The following is a 20,592-nucleotide window of genomic DNA, read 5'->3' on the forward strand; positions in this document are numbered from 1 at the left end:
AAAAGCACATTACTGACTCAGTGGGAGGTGCAGGAGGAGTGGACTCACATCGGCTGTTCAGGTTGTGTGTGTCCATGAAGGAGAGGGCCTCATCACAGTTAGTGCCCTGCTCTGTGTAGCTCTTGTCCATGGAGTTCACCATCACAGTCATCTCCTGCCGGGTGCTGCTCAGAGTCTCCTTGCGCTTCTTAGCCAGTTTCCTTTGAAAGACAAAAACACAGTGGTACAGCAGATTGGGTTATTATGAAGAGAGGATGGAGCCTCACATTATAACTGAACCTGGGTGAGAACATTTGGACATTAGAGGCCTCCTGAAGAATCACATTCTCTTTTGAAGAATCTCTTTTTTCTCTACAGTCTTATTGATTCACAAGCCAAATCTCGGAATGCTGGTCTGCTGTGGTGTAGTGACTGAGGCCTGAAACATGCTTCACCAAGAAATAGAAGGCAGATGCTTTTAGCTACACAGACTGGGTTTTACATGTTGTTGTGTTAAAAAAAAATATATCACAGTGCATTCTAATAAAGCAATGCTATAACTAGCTGCATTATGAGCATTTCCACAAGCGGTGCTACAACAGCAGCCAAGTGTTTGCCCTCTTTAGTACTGAGTGTTTTACCTGTCAAAATAATGCAAGAATGCACAGTGAGTTTGTACAGCAGGACCGTGCACTAGTCTAATACTGCCATTTGTGTTCACATCCTCATTTGAAGTACGTTTATGGCTTATGACTAATGCGATGTGCTGCTTGTTTACTTACTTTAGAAAAGCATACTGTTTCTTTAATACAAAAATAGTTCAGACTTTTTTTTTAGATAGAAATACTTCAAAAGAACAGTGAAATAATTGTTGTGCTGACATTGATAGAAAGTTAAAAAAAGGCATTTTATCAAAAAGGCATTTCAACTGTAAAGTTGAAATTTTTGATACACAAGGTTACAGTGATGAGATTCTAGATAAACAGTTACTTTATCTTGTCTGGCTAAATGCCACCCACTGTTTTTGTGGCCTGGGGCGCAATATAACTGGTTACTTATTAGGGAAAAATTGTTTAATCATACTTGTGTCTCTGGAATCTTTACATTACTTCCCTTTACAATAATATTTCCATCAAAGACTCAAATCCACATGAAATGACAAATTTGGAAAATTTAAGGTTACCATGTGAATATACATGTATTAATCAGCCAGTCATTAAGTGAATAAAAATGCTTGTTCTATGCCTCTTCAAGGCAAACATATGTAAAACTAAGCCTTTTGTTTTTTTTTCTTCTTCTAAGCACCTTCAGGCTAAGAACAACTGTACCGTTACACTGTATGCCTTTGAGCAGGCATAATGTTTTTGAATGTCCCCTTATTCAGGATTAAGGACATAAAATAAACATAGCAAATATTCTTTTTTATTCTTTATGAGCCAAGATGGCAGTTCTAATATGTACCACTATTTACCATTTGAATTCCAAGAATCAACAAAATAATACAGTGTTTTTAGTTATTGGGGCACACAATCATTCCAGCACCATTAGTAAATGCTCAATTAAACTCCCAGGTTTCACACAAGCACGGCAATATGCTGTTCCTCCTTGGACATGTTTAATTTTAATGTGCAATAGTAAAAAAACATGGGAAAATAACAATGATTAAAAAGCCAATAACACGTTTTACAGCTCGCTCTACCCGACGATGAAAAAGGAGCATTATTTGAACTCTAAACTAATCAAAAAATAGAATCAACATTATACTAATCAAAAATGGAACCCATAATGATCTGAGCTTGATTGAGAGGGAGAGGCAACAGTCACAATTAAATTCTGATATAATTATAATCAATGCCCTACCAGGACCCTTCTGGGAAGCGAACAGATTAGTAATTACAATGACATCGCTTCAAAAGCCCTATTTTTCTCCGTATAGCCTGTGGACTGTCTCATACTCGTATTGCTGACTTTCAAACAGGGGGAATGGATGGAATAATCAGTGTATCAGGTAGCTAAGCAAAGCCAAATAGCCGTCACTGGGGAGACGAACAGGAGGGAGTCCTAATCGAATTGTGCTCTGGTGGATCCATACAGATCAGACGCTAATTCGGTTGGCCGGCTTTTGTTTTCCAGAGGTTCAGATATACGAGGAAATGCAAATGAGGTAAAATTATCCAGCCAATCTGTGGGAGCGGAATCAGGGGAGGGGAGGGGTTCCAGGCCTGAGGCTACAAGGCTTCTGGTAATTCTTCCATCCTAACGTGATTTGGAGAGCTGGAGCAGAGTCACGCCAGACCACAAAGTGTGGCGATGTTGGAAGTTTGTACAAACTACAGAGCCCATTAAGCTCTGAGGCTGTGCCAAGCTGAAGTGACGTGCATCGCTGGATCAAACATGGAGGATGACTGATGAGGAACATCAGCAGGTGTATCAGTTACACTGTAAGAAGCTAGCTACTCAAAGACTGTAAGAACTTCTGCATAAGGTGAATTGCGGCGTTTTGTGAGTTTGCAAGGTTTCTGCATGAAATAGGCAGATCCCAGAGAGATAGAACATGTGAAACCTGAACTACACCACTCACAATACAAAAACACTCCAATTAATAGATCACGGAATCTAGCAATCAAAAATAAATGTTTTGCTAACATTCAGATGATGTTGATTTTCTGTTTGTTTTAGATTGTAATTTAAATAACGGCAATCCAATGTCCTTCAAATGTCTCAAACCATCACACTGGCATAAAAATAGGACCTTTTGTTGTAAAGTATGGTGACAAAACCCAACAGTTTCATGTGAATCCAACTTAATTTTCGCCAACTTAACTTTTAATTGACATTATTAGTTTCCAAATTAGTTGCTGACATAAACATGACTTTGATTTCTAACCAAAATTCAATATCTGTACATTGTTGGAACTCAATGTCAACCTATTGTGTTTTTTTTGACAATTATATGACTTTGATTTCTTATCTGTCTAATCTTTCTAGTCAGTGTTGGTTGTTTACGTATTTGTGATTTTGATTTTCAACAAAAAATGTAACAAATATACAACACTGTTGAGTTTTAACATTAACATTATTTTAATTTTAAACTACAATTCAACATCTGTCCAATGTTTGGCAACCGCAAGTGTAATTATAACATATCCAAAATCATATGTTAATGTCGCTGTAAGCAAGAAAAAAAAAAAAAAAACTGGAAAGCAAGAGTCAACAAATACTACATCTGAACCCAACCCAGCTCTGACTAATAATCTGAGAAATGACCCAGCTATTCATATCTGAGTTTCAGACAGATATTTTAAGCTTTAGTACCCGTGGGTAGAAGAGATGATAGAAATGAAGCTATGCGAGTCAGTGTTAACTACGGCTGCCACCTTTCCTTATGCGCCCCTGACTGGGTGACCTGTGGCTGTGTTTGACAGAGAGACGGGGAGAGGCTAATGAAGAGTGCTCCGTGCACCGCTCTGCCTCATCCATCCTGTTTATTTCATTTAGCGCACGAGCCTCAGCCATATGGTGACGCTTCCCCCGCAGCCCAGATCTGATGCTGCCACACGAGACTAATAAATGAACAGTTCCTGCAAAGTGAGAGAACTGCACACACACACACACACTTACACACACACACAGGCTCACCCTGCCCCTGTGAACTGTGCCACTGTGAATTTGTGCAAGAAGAAAGCAAAGGCACCCTTTTTACAACTCGATGTGAAGAAGGCAGAGAGAAAGACGGAGAGGGCGAGAGACAGAGAGAGAGAGAGATAAAGAGAGAAAGAGAGAGAGAGGAATGTACCAAAGATCTGTTGGGCAGACTGCAGCTATGGCTAATACGCTAATTGTTAATTACAGTGAGGACAGATATTACTAATGTAACTGAAGATGTGATTAGTAATGGATTCTCTGATTGCTTTGCCCTTGATAAAAGAGAGCACCTGTGTTCCCATTCTTTCCAGCAGTGATGGGCATTAAACGAGTAATTGATTAATTAAAAATGTATTATGAACTTATTGTTGTTGCTACTGCTGCTACTCAAGGAATCCATTTCTTCTTCTATGTAGAATATTCCCATGATGTCAGAGTGTTTAGACAAGAACAAAAAAATACATGATACAAAGTTTCCACTATGCTAAAATTATTTTTTATGTTAAAAATTGAAAATGTTCATAGATCATAGGATATCTAAATTAGGGGTGTGCCATATATCGTTCGCAATAATATCGCCAACATTTATGAATATCGTGAACGATATTATACCCTGAAATATCATGCCAAATCATCCACCCCTAATTATCACATCAGGGTACTATTTTTTTTTACACTGTTCTCATTTCCCATTATATATCTACTAGAGACAGATTATATCTGTCCAGTATCATTTATTTCCCTTTAATCCTGTATATATGGAGATATTTGAAGTGTAGTATTAGTATCACGACATTCTGGATCATTGACTTCTGTTACAAATCAGATAAAATTATTATTTTTTAAATATCTTAGTATGGTGTGCATTATATCATATCATATGCAATACTAAAATTTCATTTTCATATTTTCATTTTGTTGCAGTAGTGTATTCTTGAAATATTTCTTTTGCTTAAGTGTTTTGTCATATCGCCAAGAATATCGTTATTGTGAAAAAAAAAGAAGTATCGTGATTTTATTTTAGGCCCATATCGCCCACCCTTAATCTAAATGTATTATCAGTATATTGTAGTTTTGAGCACGGATGTGGATGTTAAACATATTTAAAGCAGTATTATGTGAGAACTGATATTAGATTTTTTTTAAACCCTGGTCTGCCACATGTATAATTTAATTGTACACCGCTGCTGTAAAAACAAATCACATGATGAGCTTGTGAAGTTGTCCACTTCATGAAGAAATGAATGAAGAAAATGTCTGCACTAATATTGTGATGTATTATTGTGTATTTAAAATACTTCTAAACTATTTTAGTGTTAGTTAAGATGTTTTTTTCCTGCCCATCCCTACGTTCTGCTTCTCCTTAGCTGCCCCAGCATCTTGCCTGGTCTCTGCTTGCGTGTGGTAAATGAGAGGAACTGGTGAGGTTAGCAGTGTGGAGCGGCAGGTCTGTCTCTGTTTGCTTGGCTGTGCGGGGTGTGGAAGCTGCTCACAAAATGAATCACTCTCCCATTCACAGCTCATTTATAAAGAGCACGGCCTGCAAATGATACTACACAGCACACTTCATTACCGGGATTCTTGAGTGTAAGCAATGCTACAGACAGGAAGATATGGAAACAGCAGAAATGCCTTGTTATTTTTTTCGGTGAGCAGTCCGTTAAATATATTATATATATATATATATATAAAATATAAAAATAAGGCGCGCAAAAATATTTAAGAGTAATGAAAACTTACTAATAAAACTAACTGATGTACAGATTCTATTCAAGATAAGGACAAATTGTAACTCACATGTAAATATATAAGTATATTAAAATACTGCAGATGTGCTCAGTTCATTGAAGGAATTAGGTATCAGCTATTTTAAGCCTGACCTAGTTCTGCTCCTTTGTTTTTACTGCTGTCCTCTAGCAGAGTGCCCTCTGGCTGCCTCTAGGCACTATTAACTGATATTATTCCCAGCGCACAGCAGTTAGAGTCTGGAACAATTTTACAGCGGAACATGCAAATGTAGCATAATATGTAACTATTACAGTAATATTAATAATGTTTGAATTAAGTAAGTACTTGTAAGTTATTGCCTGAGTGTCCATTGGTCATTTTACACAACCATGGAACACAGGAACCCAGGCTGTATTTTCGCAAATATATTATTACAAATATCAATTAATATTGAATTTGATGCATCAGCTTGTTTGAAAACTTTTCAAATAATATATAGTATTTTCCGCTCTATAGGGCGCACTTAAAATCCTTTAATTTTCCCAACAATCGTCAGTGCAACTAATAATCCGGTGCGATTTACATTACATTTGGCAGATACTTTTGTCCAAATATAATATATATATAAACACAATAGTGAAGTACATAAGTAATAGAAGTTAAAGGTAAAAAACATCTTTAGATAGGGCCTAAAGGAGGATTTATGTATGAATTTTACCAGTCAGAGTGTAAGGAGCAGTAAAGCCACTCTATTGAAGTACAACGTTATACAGGAGTTTCATTTTAGTTCTCCAGCACCGAGTGGAGCAGTATTAGCATTAGCCGCTAACCACACTAAGCGCCATCTTTTTCGCCATTCAGAGGTGAGTATTATCAGCCTGTAGCTTGCTGCTTACCAGAACACTCAGGGTTTCTCACTGTATCGCTGTTGGTCGGCATTTATAATTTGGTGCGCCTTATATATGAAATATACCAGAAAATAGACGTTAATTGATAGTGTGCATTTATAATCCAGTGCGCTTTATATTGTTTGCTTCACATGTGAAGCCATGGACAGCTGAACATGCTTGCAGGAGAAGTCAACCAAAAGAGTAAGGGGTAAAGATAAGATATGCAGCTATGCATATGGGGTCATATGCTCGCCGGGTCATGAATGATTGTGGCACAGTCAGAGATCAAACTCCAGTACCTACATGACACACAACGAAAATGTTTGATGGTACCTTTGCTTTCCGTATAAGTTCTCAAGCTAAAGTAACAGCTCAAGGTTGTAATGTTTTTCCTACACAGCAAAGCAGGCGAGCACACTTTTCTCTGACCTCCCACCATCACCAGATTCGACAATCTAAAGAAACCTGCATGTCAAAGCTCCAATGAAAACAAAACCAAGGTAATCAGGTTGTTTTGTAACAGATCTGACGCAGCAGTAGGTAACGCCGTCTGCCTAAACATTCTTCGGATATCTTCAAACTGTTCCGCCCAGCACGGGTGAATTCATTTGCAGGGCTGAGATGAAACAGACAGCCTCATGGGTATAGTAGGCTGCAGAACAGCGATTGTGATCTTGGGTGTTGTGGGCGTGCGTGGCCAAAACAAAGGCGGGATCATTATAGCTGCTCGGACCCGGGACACAGTGGGGCATTGTGGGTAGCGTGCTGGGCGGAGGGAGCGACAGCTGCAGATGAGTCAGACCCAACAGAGAGTAAAAGACAGACTCAAAAGTGCACAGACACTTTGAGTTATGAGGCGATGGTTGGACTAAAACACGAGTGCGCTTTATGTTAAACATGCGTGAGCTGAATTGTAATCATCAGCTGTAACACTCCTAACACTATTATAACTGTGGGTTTATATAGGCTTTAAGATCCAGACACAAAAAAAAGTGTATATATATATATATATATATATATATATATATATATATATATATATATATATATATATATATAACTTTTTTAAGGAGAAAATAGAAGTAAGGTAAAACAAGCTAAAAGCTAGCACTAGGTCAACTGGACCAGAGAAAGCAAGGATATTGAATGGGAATTAGGCTAAAAACTGGGCATAGAAACACTATATCAGTAATAAGTTGTTCTTGTTGACGTGTTAAAAACTAGGTCAGGCTAGGCTAAGCTATGTGGTGTCTGTGACCTGTTGCACTGGTGTAAACCAGTCAATAAAAGCAGGGCTCTTAATTTTTTCAATGAGCTCTTCATTTAAGGACAATCAGTGCCTTTAATTCTGAGGTAAAATAACAGGTTGGTAAATATGCCAAAATGAACTTCAATCTGTTACCTCATGGGACAGCTTGGGAATAGCTACACCTGTATAAGCTGTGAGGTGTTATAGTCCATGTGTACTAGAAATACTGAATGTCACAGTAAGCATTATGACCCACAGTGGACAACGTTTCCATATACATATACTATATTAATGAATATTTGTAAATTATTCCTAGATTATTTTTTTTTTACTAATAGTCTCTGCCATTTGGACCACACTTTTGGACCCAATGTATTACTAACCAGAGAAGGCATATGTTCCATTATCTGTACTTTTGGACAACTTGCAGCAAACAAGTGAAAACATTTAGTGACTGCTTTATCTTTTTCGTTTAACAGACATTTGGCTAAATATATCTATACACTGCGTCAGATTTGAATGTACTGCTATCTAAATGGCAGAATACAGGGCTAAACTACAATGAGTTTACCTTGAAAAAAAAAACTCTGAATTACCGTACCCTTATGACCACACATACCATAAAAACATGCCCACACTTTGCTGTTTAAATGAAAGAAAGTGGTCTGAAGGCCTTGAACATGCATTCTGCTTTTGAGTGAGAGTAAAACAACAGCTGTAGAGAGAGCCAAGGAGCTGCTGAGACACTGCCAAGCTCCAGGAGCCACGACACTTCTTTATTCATCTGACTAACAGAAAGAGAGAGGGAATGAAAGACAGTGAAAGAATGAGAGAGACAGGGGGAGGTGGAGGGTATGAGTGTGAATGAATGAGTTTTATCTCTTCTTTATAATCAACAGCCAGGCTCGTCCTCTCCACAGTTGGCTAAGTCCATTTACTGTGCTGCAGTTTGCACTCCGTTAGATCCCTCACACCCTCTGTCTCTCTGATACTCTCCTGCTACTTTCTTCTGTCCCTCTCTCTATCCTGACCTTCTCATATCTGTGTTCCTCACTTTTCTTTCTCTATTCCTCATTTTCTCCTTTAACTCTCTCTCTCCTATTTTTCTACTTCTCTTTTGCTGTCTTTTCTTTTCCCCCTATACTCTAGCTTTACCTTACTGTCCTCTCTCAATATCCCTTATATTCTCCTCCCTAACTTCTTTCTATCCTCTGCCTTTTCCTCTCATTCTTCTCTAACTAAGTCACCAAACAACTCCTTTCATCGTTTTTTTCCTTTCTCTCTCCTCTCATTCTATTCCCAACTTCTCCTCTTTCTCCCAATATTCTTCTATTTTTCTCACCCTCTCACTCTGTCCCCAACTTATCCTCATACTTTTACCCATATTCCTCTATTTCTCTTCTCTTCTCCCCATATTCTCCCCCTTTTCTTCTCCAAATTCTCCTGTCTATATCCCCCAATATCTCCTCTCTCTTTCCCCCAATCTCTAATCTATCTATGCTCCACCTTGTATTCGCCTCTCTATTCCCAAATTCTCCCCTCTTATTCCAATGTTCTCCTCTTTCTCTCCCTCTCTCCTCTCACTCTATTCCCCAACGTCTCATCTTTTTATCCTGCAGCTTCCCAATCTATATCTCAATCTATATCTTCTTAATTTCAATGTATATACTCTCCTTTTTCCCTGTCCTCTCACTCCATTCCCAACATCTCCTCTTGCTATCCCCAATATTCCTTTCTTTTTCTCCCTCACTCTCCTTACTCTCTCCCCCAACTTCACTCTCTCTCCTCTGTGCTCTCTCACCATTCCACCGGACATCTCTCTCACATTCTCGGCTGTGTAGCCTCTTCATTGTCTGTCACTCATCCGCCCACTCTTGAACCCATTTCCACCCCTTCTTCTCTATTCTCTTTTGTCTCCCTCTCCCCTTCTCTCTCTGCCCACTTCAGCTTTACTTCATTACACTGTGCCCTAATTAGCCTATTGGCTTTAGGTGTATAGGTTTAGGATGTGTGTGTGTGTGTGTGTGTGTGTGTGTGTGTGTGTGGTGAAGAAGTCATTGCGAGTTTAAGAGGAGCTGAGTGGGGGATTTACTCTTTCACTCATTGCGGCCAACATAACACACAGCACAGACCAGGCCCAGAGGATGCTCTAGACATTTCTCTCTCTAGCCATCTCTCACTCACTCTCTGACTCTCAATCTCTCTTTCCTCCTTCCTCTCTTTCTCTTACTTCGTCTTTTTTCTGTTCCCATCTCTTCCGCCCTCTAGCTATCCATCACCCTTCATTCTCCCTTTCTTTTCTACTCTTACATATCTCTCTCTCCTTTGCCCATCTCTTTTTGCTCTTTATCACCATTCTTTTAGCTATTCTGTTTTACTGCTCTCTCTCCTTATTCTCTCTCTCTCTTTCCCCTCATTTTCTTTCTCTCTCCCCTCATCATCATGATGCTCAGGCTGTCAGTGAAACAAATGTGCTTGGCTTGTTCCAATTAGTGTGGTGTGTGTTGCGGCTCTGTGCTTAGGCGTGTTCGTTTAATGAAGGTGTTCGAGCCGTGGGCAGCGTCTGCTAAACACTCCCACATTAAAGCCTCCCCATCACTCCCAATGCCATCACACACACACACACACACACACACACACACACACAAAGGAGATCCATTAGATCAGACAAAACAGAACGGGGGGCGGGCACCTCTCCTCATTTTCTCTTTTTTCTTCCTCTACTATTCTCTCTATTCACTCCCTTTTCTAGTCTACTCTCCCAACCTACGTCTCTATGCCTTTGCAAAACTTATATAATACAATAAATTGCCACCTATAGATGTTATGTAAGTTCATGCTCAGAAATACTTGACATTCTGACATTTACTAGCTGAATAGGCAGAGCGGAATACGCTGTAAAACTTTTCAAAGCAATGGTCGTTTATATTAACTGTACTACAGTTTGCTTCTGATCCTCTAATATGTATTTTTCCAAATAAAACTGACATGAGATCAGTATCTCTATAGATGTGACTAATTCTGTCAAATAATCACAGACTTCTTTTCAACTGCAGTACTGAATGGTTCTGAGAATAGGGGGCAGGCATTATGGCGGGTTTTCCACATGGACATGGTTCAGGAGAAAAGGAGAGAGCTCAGTTTATTCAGCACTGATAGTTCACAATACTACATAGAACATTGAATCGTTGAGTGGGAGAGTTTATTGATTTAGAGATCAGCTAATTGGCTTCATATTTGCACAAAATAAATGAACCCCTATCTGCCACAAATCGATGCATGTCGACTATTGATATATAAATACAATACTGTGCTTTTGAGAATTAATACAGCATTGAAAATATAGAATTTTGTTGCTTTGATATATTGATGTATTTTCTTACCAGCCCTTACTAGCCCTTTTTGCCACTTTATTTGTTAATTGCAGAGCATAGTCTATGCTGCTTTGCTCACAAAAAATGAGCAAGAACAATTAAAACATTCAGTTTGGATGCTTCATTTCACAACTTAGCACGCTAACTTGCTGAGTCTGTGAAATCAGGGAATGGGAGACTGGACAGATTGTTAAGAGACACTGTTCAAGTCTTGATCCGGGTTTAGAAACACAGCAAATGGAAAAAGAAACCACAACAGATCTAACTGCTGCATTCATGTGGTGTCCGTCTTATCGGAAAAACAAGTTTCCCACCAGAAAGCACCACATAAACACCTTTTAAAATGGATGAAATTTTTGATGCAAACTGACCAAGCTGTGACGAAAATGCTTTCCACTGCGGATGAGCAAACAATATTAAATATCAATGCACTTTCTGTACATTTATTCTTACAAAAACTGTATTTTGTAACTGTATCTACAAAAACAAAATATATGGTATTTAGCATAAAATAAATAAAAATAAAAATACACAAAAAAAATCATCAGGTTCTTTTTTTTTTTTTTTTTTTCCACCTCCCACACAAACCACATGAATGCATAGAAGAGTATCGCCCAAAATGCATGCATATGTCAGTAACTGTTTGGTGTGGAAAAAAGGACACTAATACAGAGTACTGGGATGTGTAGCCAGCCATTAGATTTTGACCTATATTAGGGTTCTGAATACTGATATAAAACAAAATTTGTATATACTTATTTGTGACAATTATATCAAAATTTTGTGTATATTGCCATGGGCTTTTTTTTATCAGTTTTTCTGAGGCAGTTTATTTGTTTTTGCTTCTTTTCTTAAAGGTTGGACCTTGCTTCCATTGTTTGCACTCCCTGTCAGACCAGAAGTATATAAGTGTGTTGATGCTCTCCTCGGAGATGGCCTTTCTATACCCACCCACACTGGGTGACAGGCTGGGTGACATGGGTGTCACTCCCATCCCCCTCTTGTTTATTGATGACATGACAAAACTTCAGGGGTCAAGAAGAGCAGCTCAGCCCTGTTGCCACCAGTTACGACTTCTAACTGCACCCTACCCAGCAGTCCCTGGCTTCGCCGAGCAGTGTACACATGTCAATCATTTGCGTTGCCGGCTGGGCCGAAGGAGGCTGCCACGTCAATCTGGCTCTCAGCGCTGGGAGGAAGCTGAGGAAATGGAAGTTGAGGCTTCGCCGTGATTGGCACTCGCTCGCTGTGGGCTTCAAACCCCTCCACTGAGCTCCTCACTATCACCTGCAATACGGCTGAGTTTCAGTTAGCTTCTGAAGCCCAGGTAGAGGCGGCGTTGCTCTCTCTTTCTCTTTGACGCCGCGGTTCCATTTCTCAGCCTTGCGTTACACTCATACTCAAACGCAGCCGGCATGGCCAACAACAAACGAGGTACTGCAACCATTCATCAATCACCAATTTACACAACGGGCAAACAGGGCAAATTCAGCATGCAGTTAACACTGAAGCATGCAGGAAAAAAGAGACTCAAACTCAAAAATGATAAAAGCAATGGGAGACTGTTTGGAGTCAAATAAAGAGCAAATAAACAGTCAGAGGTGAGGATGAGGATGCCGGGGCCTGGGATGAGATGAAGGGTTCAATTTCTGCTTTTCCCATGCCTGTGCTGACCAGCAGAGAGAGGTGAGAATGTAGTCAGTTCCCACAGAGAGGAGAAAAGACCATCAGTTTTCTCTCGCTGCTCACCATTACGGGCAGAGCAAAAGGGTTAGCTTCCTCACTAGCAGCAGTGTTAGTGTGTTAGTTCATCATTCAGAACAGAGATGGAAGAAATGTAAAATAATTAGCGGGATATATATCAAGGTCCCCTACTAACGTAAAAGCATCGATTGTAAGGAGACAGGCATTTCAGTATCAGACTTTGACAAGCCAACTGATAGAAAATCATTCAGCCAACATCAGATTCCAAAATGGCATTAGTAATATTGATTTTGTCTTTTTTTCATTATTTTTTAAAAAGTGCTTTACACAAATCAGGCTCCCATCAACTGGCAATTTGAAATTCAATGCATAAATTGCTTATTCTGAGGGTTATACCCTGTGTTATTTTTCACGTAAGCTATAAAATGCCTGTCTACAGAAGGACCTTCAGTAGAAGAACTAGGTCTAATCATGCAGGATATAGTGTACAGGTCTAGAGCTTAAAAGAGCAAATGCACTAACATTGTACAAAGGTGTTTACTTACAGGTAATAAGTGTAGGAGTGATAGGTTCTTCTGCCGAGTGAGGTGGTGGAGGGGTATAAGCAGTGGAGGGGGGGATGGAATGGAAGGAAAGAAAAAGTAAAAAATATTAATGTTTGAAAAAGAGATAAAGATGAACAAAAGCAGACATGGTGGCATACATGTGTGAGAGAGAAAAAGAGAGAGAGAGAAAGAGAAAGAGAGAGGTTTGGCCTTGTGACGCGAGAGAGGTACGGTGATTGCGGAAGGGGTCCTGTGACATGCTCCCTGAGTCAGTATTAAGGCCTGTTCCATAGATATTCCAATAGAATTAAGGCCTTCCAATTGTATTAAAGGAATACACCAGATTTTTTTTACCTGATCTGTTTTCCTTCTAGCGAGTTATCAATTACAAAGGACAATCATTTTTACTGGACTGGATTTTAATGTTCCCAAAACTTTTAGCCAGATATTGATTAAGATTAATTAAGACATTTGTTGTTTCATGGATAATATACACACAAAATACTTAGATAAGATATGCTGCCAAGTAATATTAAAGTATTAGTCTGAACTACAGTTGTCTATTTATAACATGACATTCTAAGAAACTGTTTCTTAACACCTACATAAATATACACATATATATGTTTCGCCATGACATTAACAACACCTCCTTGTGTCGACACTGGGTATCTATTTTCTCAGCTTCACTGAGCATATAAAAGTTGTGAGTTTATTTTATCAGATTTTATTACTGAATTTATATGTTATAAGAAATCAATTTAAACATTAGATTGCTTTCAGTCACTGTCACGATTCGGGAAAAAACACTATTGGAAATAATTAATTTATACAATAGAGCTAACAATCACTAATAGGGCTTTCAATCACTGTCTTCTGCTCTAGCCAGAGTGTACACAGGTATATCATGGAAGATACTGTGTTCCAGCACTGACTTTCTAAAAAGCACCAACTACTAAGTGCCTTAGTCTTGATTCCAAACAGCAATGATTGACGGAACAGCGAGGTTAGATTTAACATGAGGATTAGCATGTCCTCACACACTCCTATTTCTAATCTAATCCGGCTAATTAAACCAACGTATTCAAACTCACCCGCTCATTTGATTAGGCTATATTGAAAGGGGTTTCAATTAAATTGACTATGCATAGTGATCGTAACCTTCGCCCGTCACTCAGACCTCACCGAGATAGAAGCAGCATCCTGCATGAAAATGTCTACCAGACAGAATTCCAGACAGGCCTCTTTTTTTAGAAAGATCTAACGGACACATATGACAGGACTTGATTATTTCTGAGTAAAGCACACAGCTGGAAATGGTGTTCTGTGTTGGCTTGTTTACATGAACGTGTTGAAGTGTTTTGGAGATAAGGGGGGTAGTATGCGTTATTGTAATGTGGAGCTGATATTAGCCCTGCAGGTCTTTTCCATTCAGCAGTCCCCCTGTGCCTTTACTGATGGGTGACTAAGAGACAACTGCTAATCTAGAACAAATACAGAACGAGACGGCGGTGTGTGCGTGTGTATATGTGTGTGCATGTGTGTGTGTGAATGAAATAGAACTTGAATATTTGCACAGTCTGACTCTAGAGGCCCCTGGGTTCTGATAGAGGGCTGTAGGGGAACGGGCTAATGTAAACTAGCCTGCAGCTAAGCCATCACTCCATCGCTCTACAGCTTTCATCACTATTTCCCTCTCATCTCCCCCTTTTCCTTCTGTTTCTCTCTATTTCACTCTTTATTTCTCTCTCTCTATTGCTTTCTTTTACCCTCGACAATTTTAAACAAAATCTCTCTCTCTCTCTCCCTCTGGTCTCATATATATTTCTTTCTTTTTTTCCTTACTGAGGATTTCGAAACTCCATGTTTGGTTGAGGGTGACAGATAGATGGCCTCCCTATGTAAATTTTTTATCACATCACCTCTATCTTGCTGCTATAAACTCATTTTAATAGGACTTATCAACGTAATTAGATTAATTATTCAGCATCAGACTGACAATGCAGGGGAGCAGGGGTCAAAAAGAAATTGGGAGAGAAATCTATTATTAATAGCCGGAGTTGAACTGAGAAAAGCCCCAAGATCTTTAAGTCTTTTAGATGCTTGTCTGGAAAAACAGGACTCCCCACGAACTGCATAGCAATGTGATTAAGGCAGAGTGGATTAGCAGCTCTGCTTCTATCAACTTTTAAACAATTTTTATGTGAATACATTTTTTATCAGTTAGTTATTCAGTTTTCCTTATTTAGCGTCCAATATCCTTCAACAGAAGAAAATGCATTACACTATATTCATTAACTCATTCAGGTCATTGTGTTTGGAGGACAACTTAATCAATGATTTTAAACAGATTGCCCCCTTTCATTCCAGGCGAACAAGAACCACTCCCTGTGGAGTGGAGAGCGGAGTTATATTATTGTGAGGAGTGAGAGTCTCATATGGAAATGGACTGAGCGTAAAAAGATACATTCTCAAATTAGTTAACCTCAAATTTTAATGTGGGAAAAAAACAAAAGAAAAAAAAAAACACTGATCTGCTGCAATGCTGCATACGCTGGCATTTCATTAAATGGTGTGTTTGAGGACTTTAACCACTCCAAGTATGTGTTTGTACAAACTGAATTCACTATTTAAGCACTTTAAATTAAGTAAATGTATTGTATTATTATACTGTATTATTACATTTTACTATTCAGAAACAGAAATGCAACTGAAACACTCAAACAATGCAGTGACCAAAGGGGTTAGGTCTGGGTTTTTTTCCAACATATTTTGACTTTGATTCTGCATGCTCCTAAATTTGAACACTATATTTTTAGCATTTTGCTTGTGTATAATGATATGTTAATACCTCCCCACCCACAGTTATTCGAATATCCATAAATAATTATGGATATTCAAATATTAAAATTTGTCAAACTCTACATCACAAGTTTAATTCAATGAAGTGCCAACAGTAAAGATGATGACTTATTTATTAACGACTTGCTGTGATCTGCTCTGAATTTCTAGTTCACCCACTGTGTTGTACGAACACATGCGAGAGAAGCACACTCTGTTTGTGTGTGTGTGCTTGTGAGTGTTTGTGTTACCATTTCTTTATGAGAGATGCTTACCGTTTCTTCATGAGCAGAACCACACCGAGGAAGATAATGACGAAGAGCAAAATGCCAGCGATGACTCCGGCGATCTTCACTGTGTGGTCGGTCTGTTTCTCGGGCTCAACTGCGTTTGGCTTGTGAGTCGCTGCTCCTGAAATGTTTGAAGGGAAATTATTAAGAAGCATTTGGACATTAAAATTTAGTTGTAACTATAAAATTATAGTGATGGATGTATTATACACTGACATGCCAAAGGTCATGATATAGCAATTCGCAAATTGATTATGAAGTGTTACCTTAGGGAACGACTTGGGAATGCACACAACTGTATAGGTTGTGAGGTGTTAGCTTGTCAGTGAGGCTGAACACTATTTACCATGTTTGAATTATTTCGAGTTCGGGAGAGGCCTGATACTGAGTGATGAATAGTTATGAGTTATGTGAGCATTTTTCACAGTGTCATGTGTACTGGGAATACATCATAGAAGGCATTACCTCTTACCTTCTATGATGTGTTGGATCGTAACCAGTGACATCACAAACAAACTCCATGTCAACTCACAAGCGACTCTTCAAGCAACCCCACCTTTTCAAAGCAACCCCCCCTTTAGCTTCCACAGGTAATGGCAAAAGTCATGGGACATGGTACTGTCAGTGTAAAATACGGACTTTTTCTGGGTGTATTGAGTTTCTCTTAAACTTAGTTTGTCTGGAAAAAATCCTAAAAGTACACAAATACTAAAAGTGCGTCAGTGATAGCTAGACTTTGCAAACTGGCAGACGACCTTTAAATAAGTTGCATGAAAATAGTGTGAAATGAAGATTTGTACCCTGTTCACGTAAATCCGGTGTACAATAATGGTGTTACTGTTTTGAAGCATTGCCAAGATATAAACTTTATTTAACCTTGAATGTAAAGTATTGGAATTCCATTGAGAATTTTGGGCTATTTATTTGTAGGATCCATCAGGCGCTGTTGGTTGATAATGCCGGAGCTATGTGTTCCTTGCTACCTGCCAGAGAGAGATAGCCTCAGGGAGGCAATATACGATAGGCCCAACACTGCCTCTCCTCCCCCCTAGATAAGAGTGTGTGTCTGTGTGTGTATGTGATTGTGTGTGTGTGTGTGAGGGGGTGAGTGTTTATGCTGTAATGAGAAGCCATGTCAGCTCAGCCACCTGTGAATAGAGCGGTTTCCTCTGACAGTGAGTTTAGGATGACAAATGAGAGAAATGGAACATTCAGCTCATCTGGGTGTGGGTGTGAGGGTGTGTATATGTGTGTGTGTGTGTATATGTGTATGTGTGATTTTATTTATTTTATTTTTTTTTCTTATACAGGCCTATACTTTATACTCTTCTCCAATCATAAAGAGTTTTAACTCTTAACACACATACACACGCACATATATCTGGATGGTCTGTATGCCTGTGAGTGTGTGGCTGCATGTGTTTACATATGGATGTCCAGCAAGCGTGGACGAGTAACGAGCGTGTCAGATGGGAACGGAGTGTTTATGGATGCATGTGCCCTGAGTGTGTGAGTGCAGGACGCTGTCACATACAGAATATGTTTGTGGGAGTTTGTGCGGGGGCTCGATTTCACACAGCAGAAACTGTGACTGCAGAAACACGAGTATAAGGGTATTGCATCAGGGCTGTAGTACACTGGGATGTGTATGTGTGTTAGAGTTTGTGCATGCACACCCACACACACACACACACACACACACTCGTAGACCCTCAGATGGGCGGTGACGGTGGTGGTAATGGAAGCGGATGGACAGAGACAGTCTTGGCAGGGTAAGTGTCTGACCTGTTAGTTGGTTGTCGCCTGCAGCCGGAGCGATGCGGATGTAGGGGGTAGTGAGCTGTGTCACTAGAATAGCGGCTGACAGAGCGAGATCCATAACAGCATGCAGAAAAGAGAGAGAGAGAGAGAGAGAGAGAATTAGAGAAAGTTATACAAAGAGGAAAGAAAGAGAGAGTTTGCACACAATATTTTAAACAATACCTTAAGTGGACGCCATTTAACGACTAACAATTATGTCATCTATGTTTGTATTTTAGTTTATATTTGTCATGAATTTCAAGTATATATTATATATATAAAAAAAACTGTGTTTATATCCAGTCACATATAATTTATATTTCATAATCGTTCTTAAAAACAAATAAACACAAAGATTTAAGCTAGTTAAAAATGAATAATCTGATTTTCATATTGTTGGCCACTAGCAGGGATAAGAAAAGAGACGACTTAAACAAAGACAAAATAATACAATTTCCTCTCCATAATAATGTAGTAATTTTAAATAACAATAGCATATATTTAAATATATTCTATTTTTAAACAGAACATTTACAGATTGTTTCATATGGACATATGCATGTATGCATGACTTTCTCTAATGTGTAAACTTACACCACCTCTTTGTTTCTACATTTAATGTCCATTCAATTAGTTGTGCTGGTACGAGTAGATCAGACAAACCGTGATGCTGGAATTTTTAAATACTTCACTCTTTTAGACACCCCTGTTATAAAAGTGCTCCTCTATGGAATGTGGAGCTGATAAAATGGATAATTAGTGTTGATACAAGGAGGTGTTTTTAATGTTATACCTATGTATCAGATACAGTTCTGGTAAGTGAACTGAATTACTTTAATATTAAATAATGAATATTTTTTTAAGTCATTCTTAAGGAAAATATAATAGAAAAATAATATTGAATATCTAATAGAAAACACTAGTTATTAAACAAAAAACTTTAAGGCCTCATAACAGAGAAAATGCCAGTATAAAAAATACAAATTGGAGAAGTAGAAATAGATAAATAGAATAAAGTCGAGAAGAAAAGAACAAGAGAGAAAAAAAGAGTAATAGAGAGAACACTTAGAGCAGGTAAGCGAAAGCTGAAATCAGAAAACTTCCAAGCAGAAACACATCAGAAATTAACATTATACTCATTAAAATCACAAGCACTAGAAACATTAGTCTTAACCAACCTGTCAATATTAGTGCACACAGTGAGGACCTATTATGCTAGTATAGCATTTTAGCACTTCAAGCTAATCAGATATAGAAATCTCACCTTTGGTAGCGACTCGCACACAGTCTATTTTAGTCTCCTGCAAATGAAAGAAACAATAAAAATCATGAGATTGAGAATGCACAATGGGACAATTATTTACTGCACTTGAACTTATTCATGTCTGCCTAGATAAACTCATATAAACAGTGAGGAACAGTTTCCTGAAATTCACTGCATTTTACATGCATTTTAAATGGTGAATGTCCATTGAAAGGAAAATACTGTTTACAACTAGCTTTAATCTTTTGTCTGGAAAACTGACCCTGCAGCTTGAACAAATCAAATTAGCTGGTGAACATTAGTTTCCATAACTTATTAAATGCTATCCCTATATAGATTACCATACATTCACTGGTCACTTTATTAGAAAGCCTACACTCCAGTACACTTGTATACAGTTCCTCATACAAGAATTAGGCATAGTCTTGGACTACATAACATTCTTAATAAAGATTTTCCATTAACAGGAAAATATCTACAGTCTACAACTGGGTTTAATCCCTGTCCGGAAAACAAACCCTACATTGTTAATTGTTTGTGGACACCTCTTCTAATGAATGCCTTAAGTTATTTACGTTGCTTTTTTAACTTTTTTTAAGTTACACACAGTGCTGACACATGAAGCTTCTCTAGGTCATCTAGAGAAGTGCTGCCAGGAGACTCTTTGGAGCAGAGTGGTTGGGTTAGAATGATACAAAGACCCCATAACTGAGCTGTGGAGCAGTAGAACGAAGTTCTCTAAAATAATAGTGGACTTGGGAATGAGATTGTTCAACAAGGGGGGCTGCTTGTTCAACATCTTGACCTCACTAATGCTGTTCTTGTCATTACATACAATCAAATCCTTCTCAATGCAATGATCCAAAATCGTTTTATCTGGACAGTAGAGAGGATTACTCCAATAAAAGTATGATAAACCCTATTTAACTATTTAAAACCTTTGAATTTGGGGAAGAAAAAAAAAAGAATAAACAGGTGTCCCAATACTTTGGTCATATATTGCACCAGATGTCCCAATACTTATGTCCTTATAGTGTACCTGATCATCAATGGTCACATCAGTGGCAAAGATGAGCCTAGCTTTGATGGGTAGAAAACATGCATGAACTGCCGCAGCTCTACTGGCCGCTGACCAAGGTGCTGAAAAATACCCCTCAATCTCATTCTGGTATTTGGTGTTACGGGCAGCATGCAATCAAGTCTGGAGCTCCAGAAGCACACATGGCTAGCCACAAATGATGCGTCGCAGCTCAGAGGCAGCTTGAGCGAGCACAAAAGCCGCT

The 20,592-nt window shown here is 38.7% G+C and overlaps 1 protein-coding gene across 5 annotated transcripts in view; it reads right to left on the minus strand.

Annotated features, from left to right (window-relative positions):
* LOC103037335 (receptor-type tyrosine-protein phosphatase mu) overlaps positions 1-20,592 on the minus strand; it is a 255,198-nt gene that overhangs the window by 53,938 nt on the left and 180,668 nt on the right. For 3 of the 5 annotated variants that reach the window (XM_049478835.1, XM_022678931.2, XM_049478836.1), the window contains 5 exons: positions 19,310-19,346; positions 18,031-18,105; positions 16,231-16,366; positions 13,115-13,144; positions 49-200 (listed from right to left, as the gene is read on the minus strand). In XM_049478835.1, the coding sequence (XP_049334792.1) occupies positions 49-200; positions 13,115-13,144; positions 16,231-16,366; positions 18,031-18,105; positions 19,310-19,346 (430 nt within the window). The remainder of the gene's footprint in view (positions 1-48; positions 201-13,114; positions 13,145-16,230; positions 16,367-18,030; positions 18,106-19,309; positions 19,347-20,592) is intronic. The other 2 variants (XM_022678937.2, XM_022678936.2) reach the window with 1 other exon arrangement.

Source organism: Astyanax mexicanus, chromosome 4, assembly GCF_023375975.1.
Source record: "Astyanax mexicanus isolate ESR-SI-001 chromosome 4, AstMex3_surface, whole genome shotgun sequence".
Lineage (NCBI taxonomy): Eukaryota > Metazoa > Chordata > Actinopteri > Characiformes > Acestrorhamphidae > Astyanax > Astyanax mexicanus.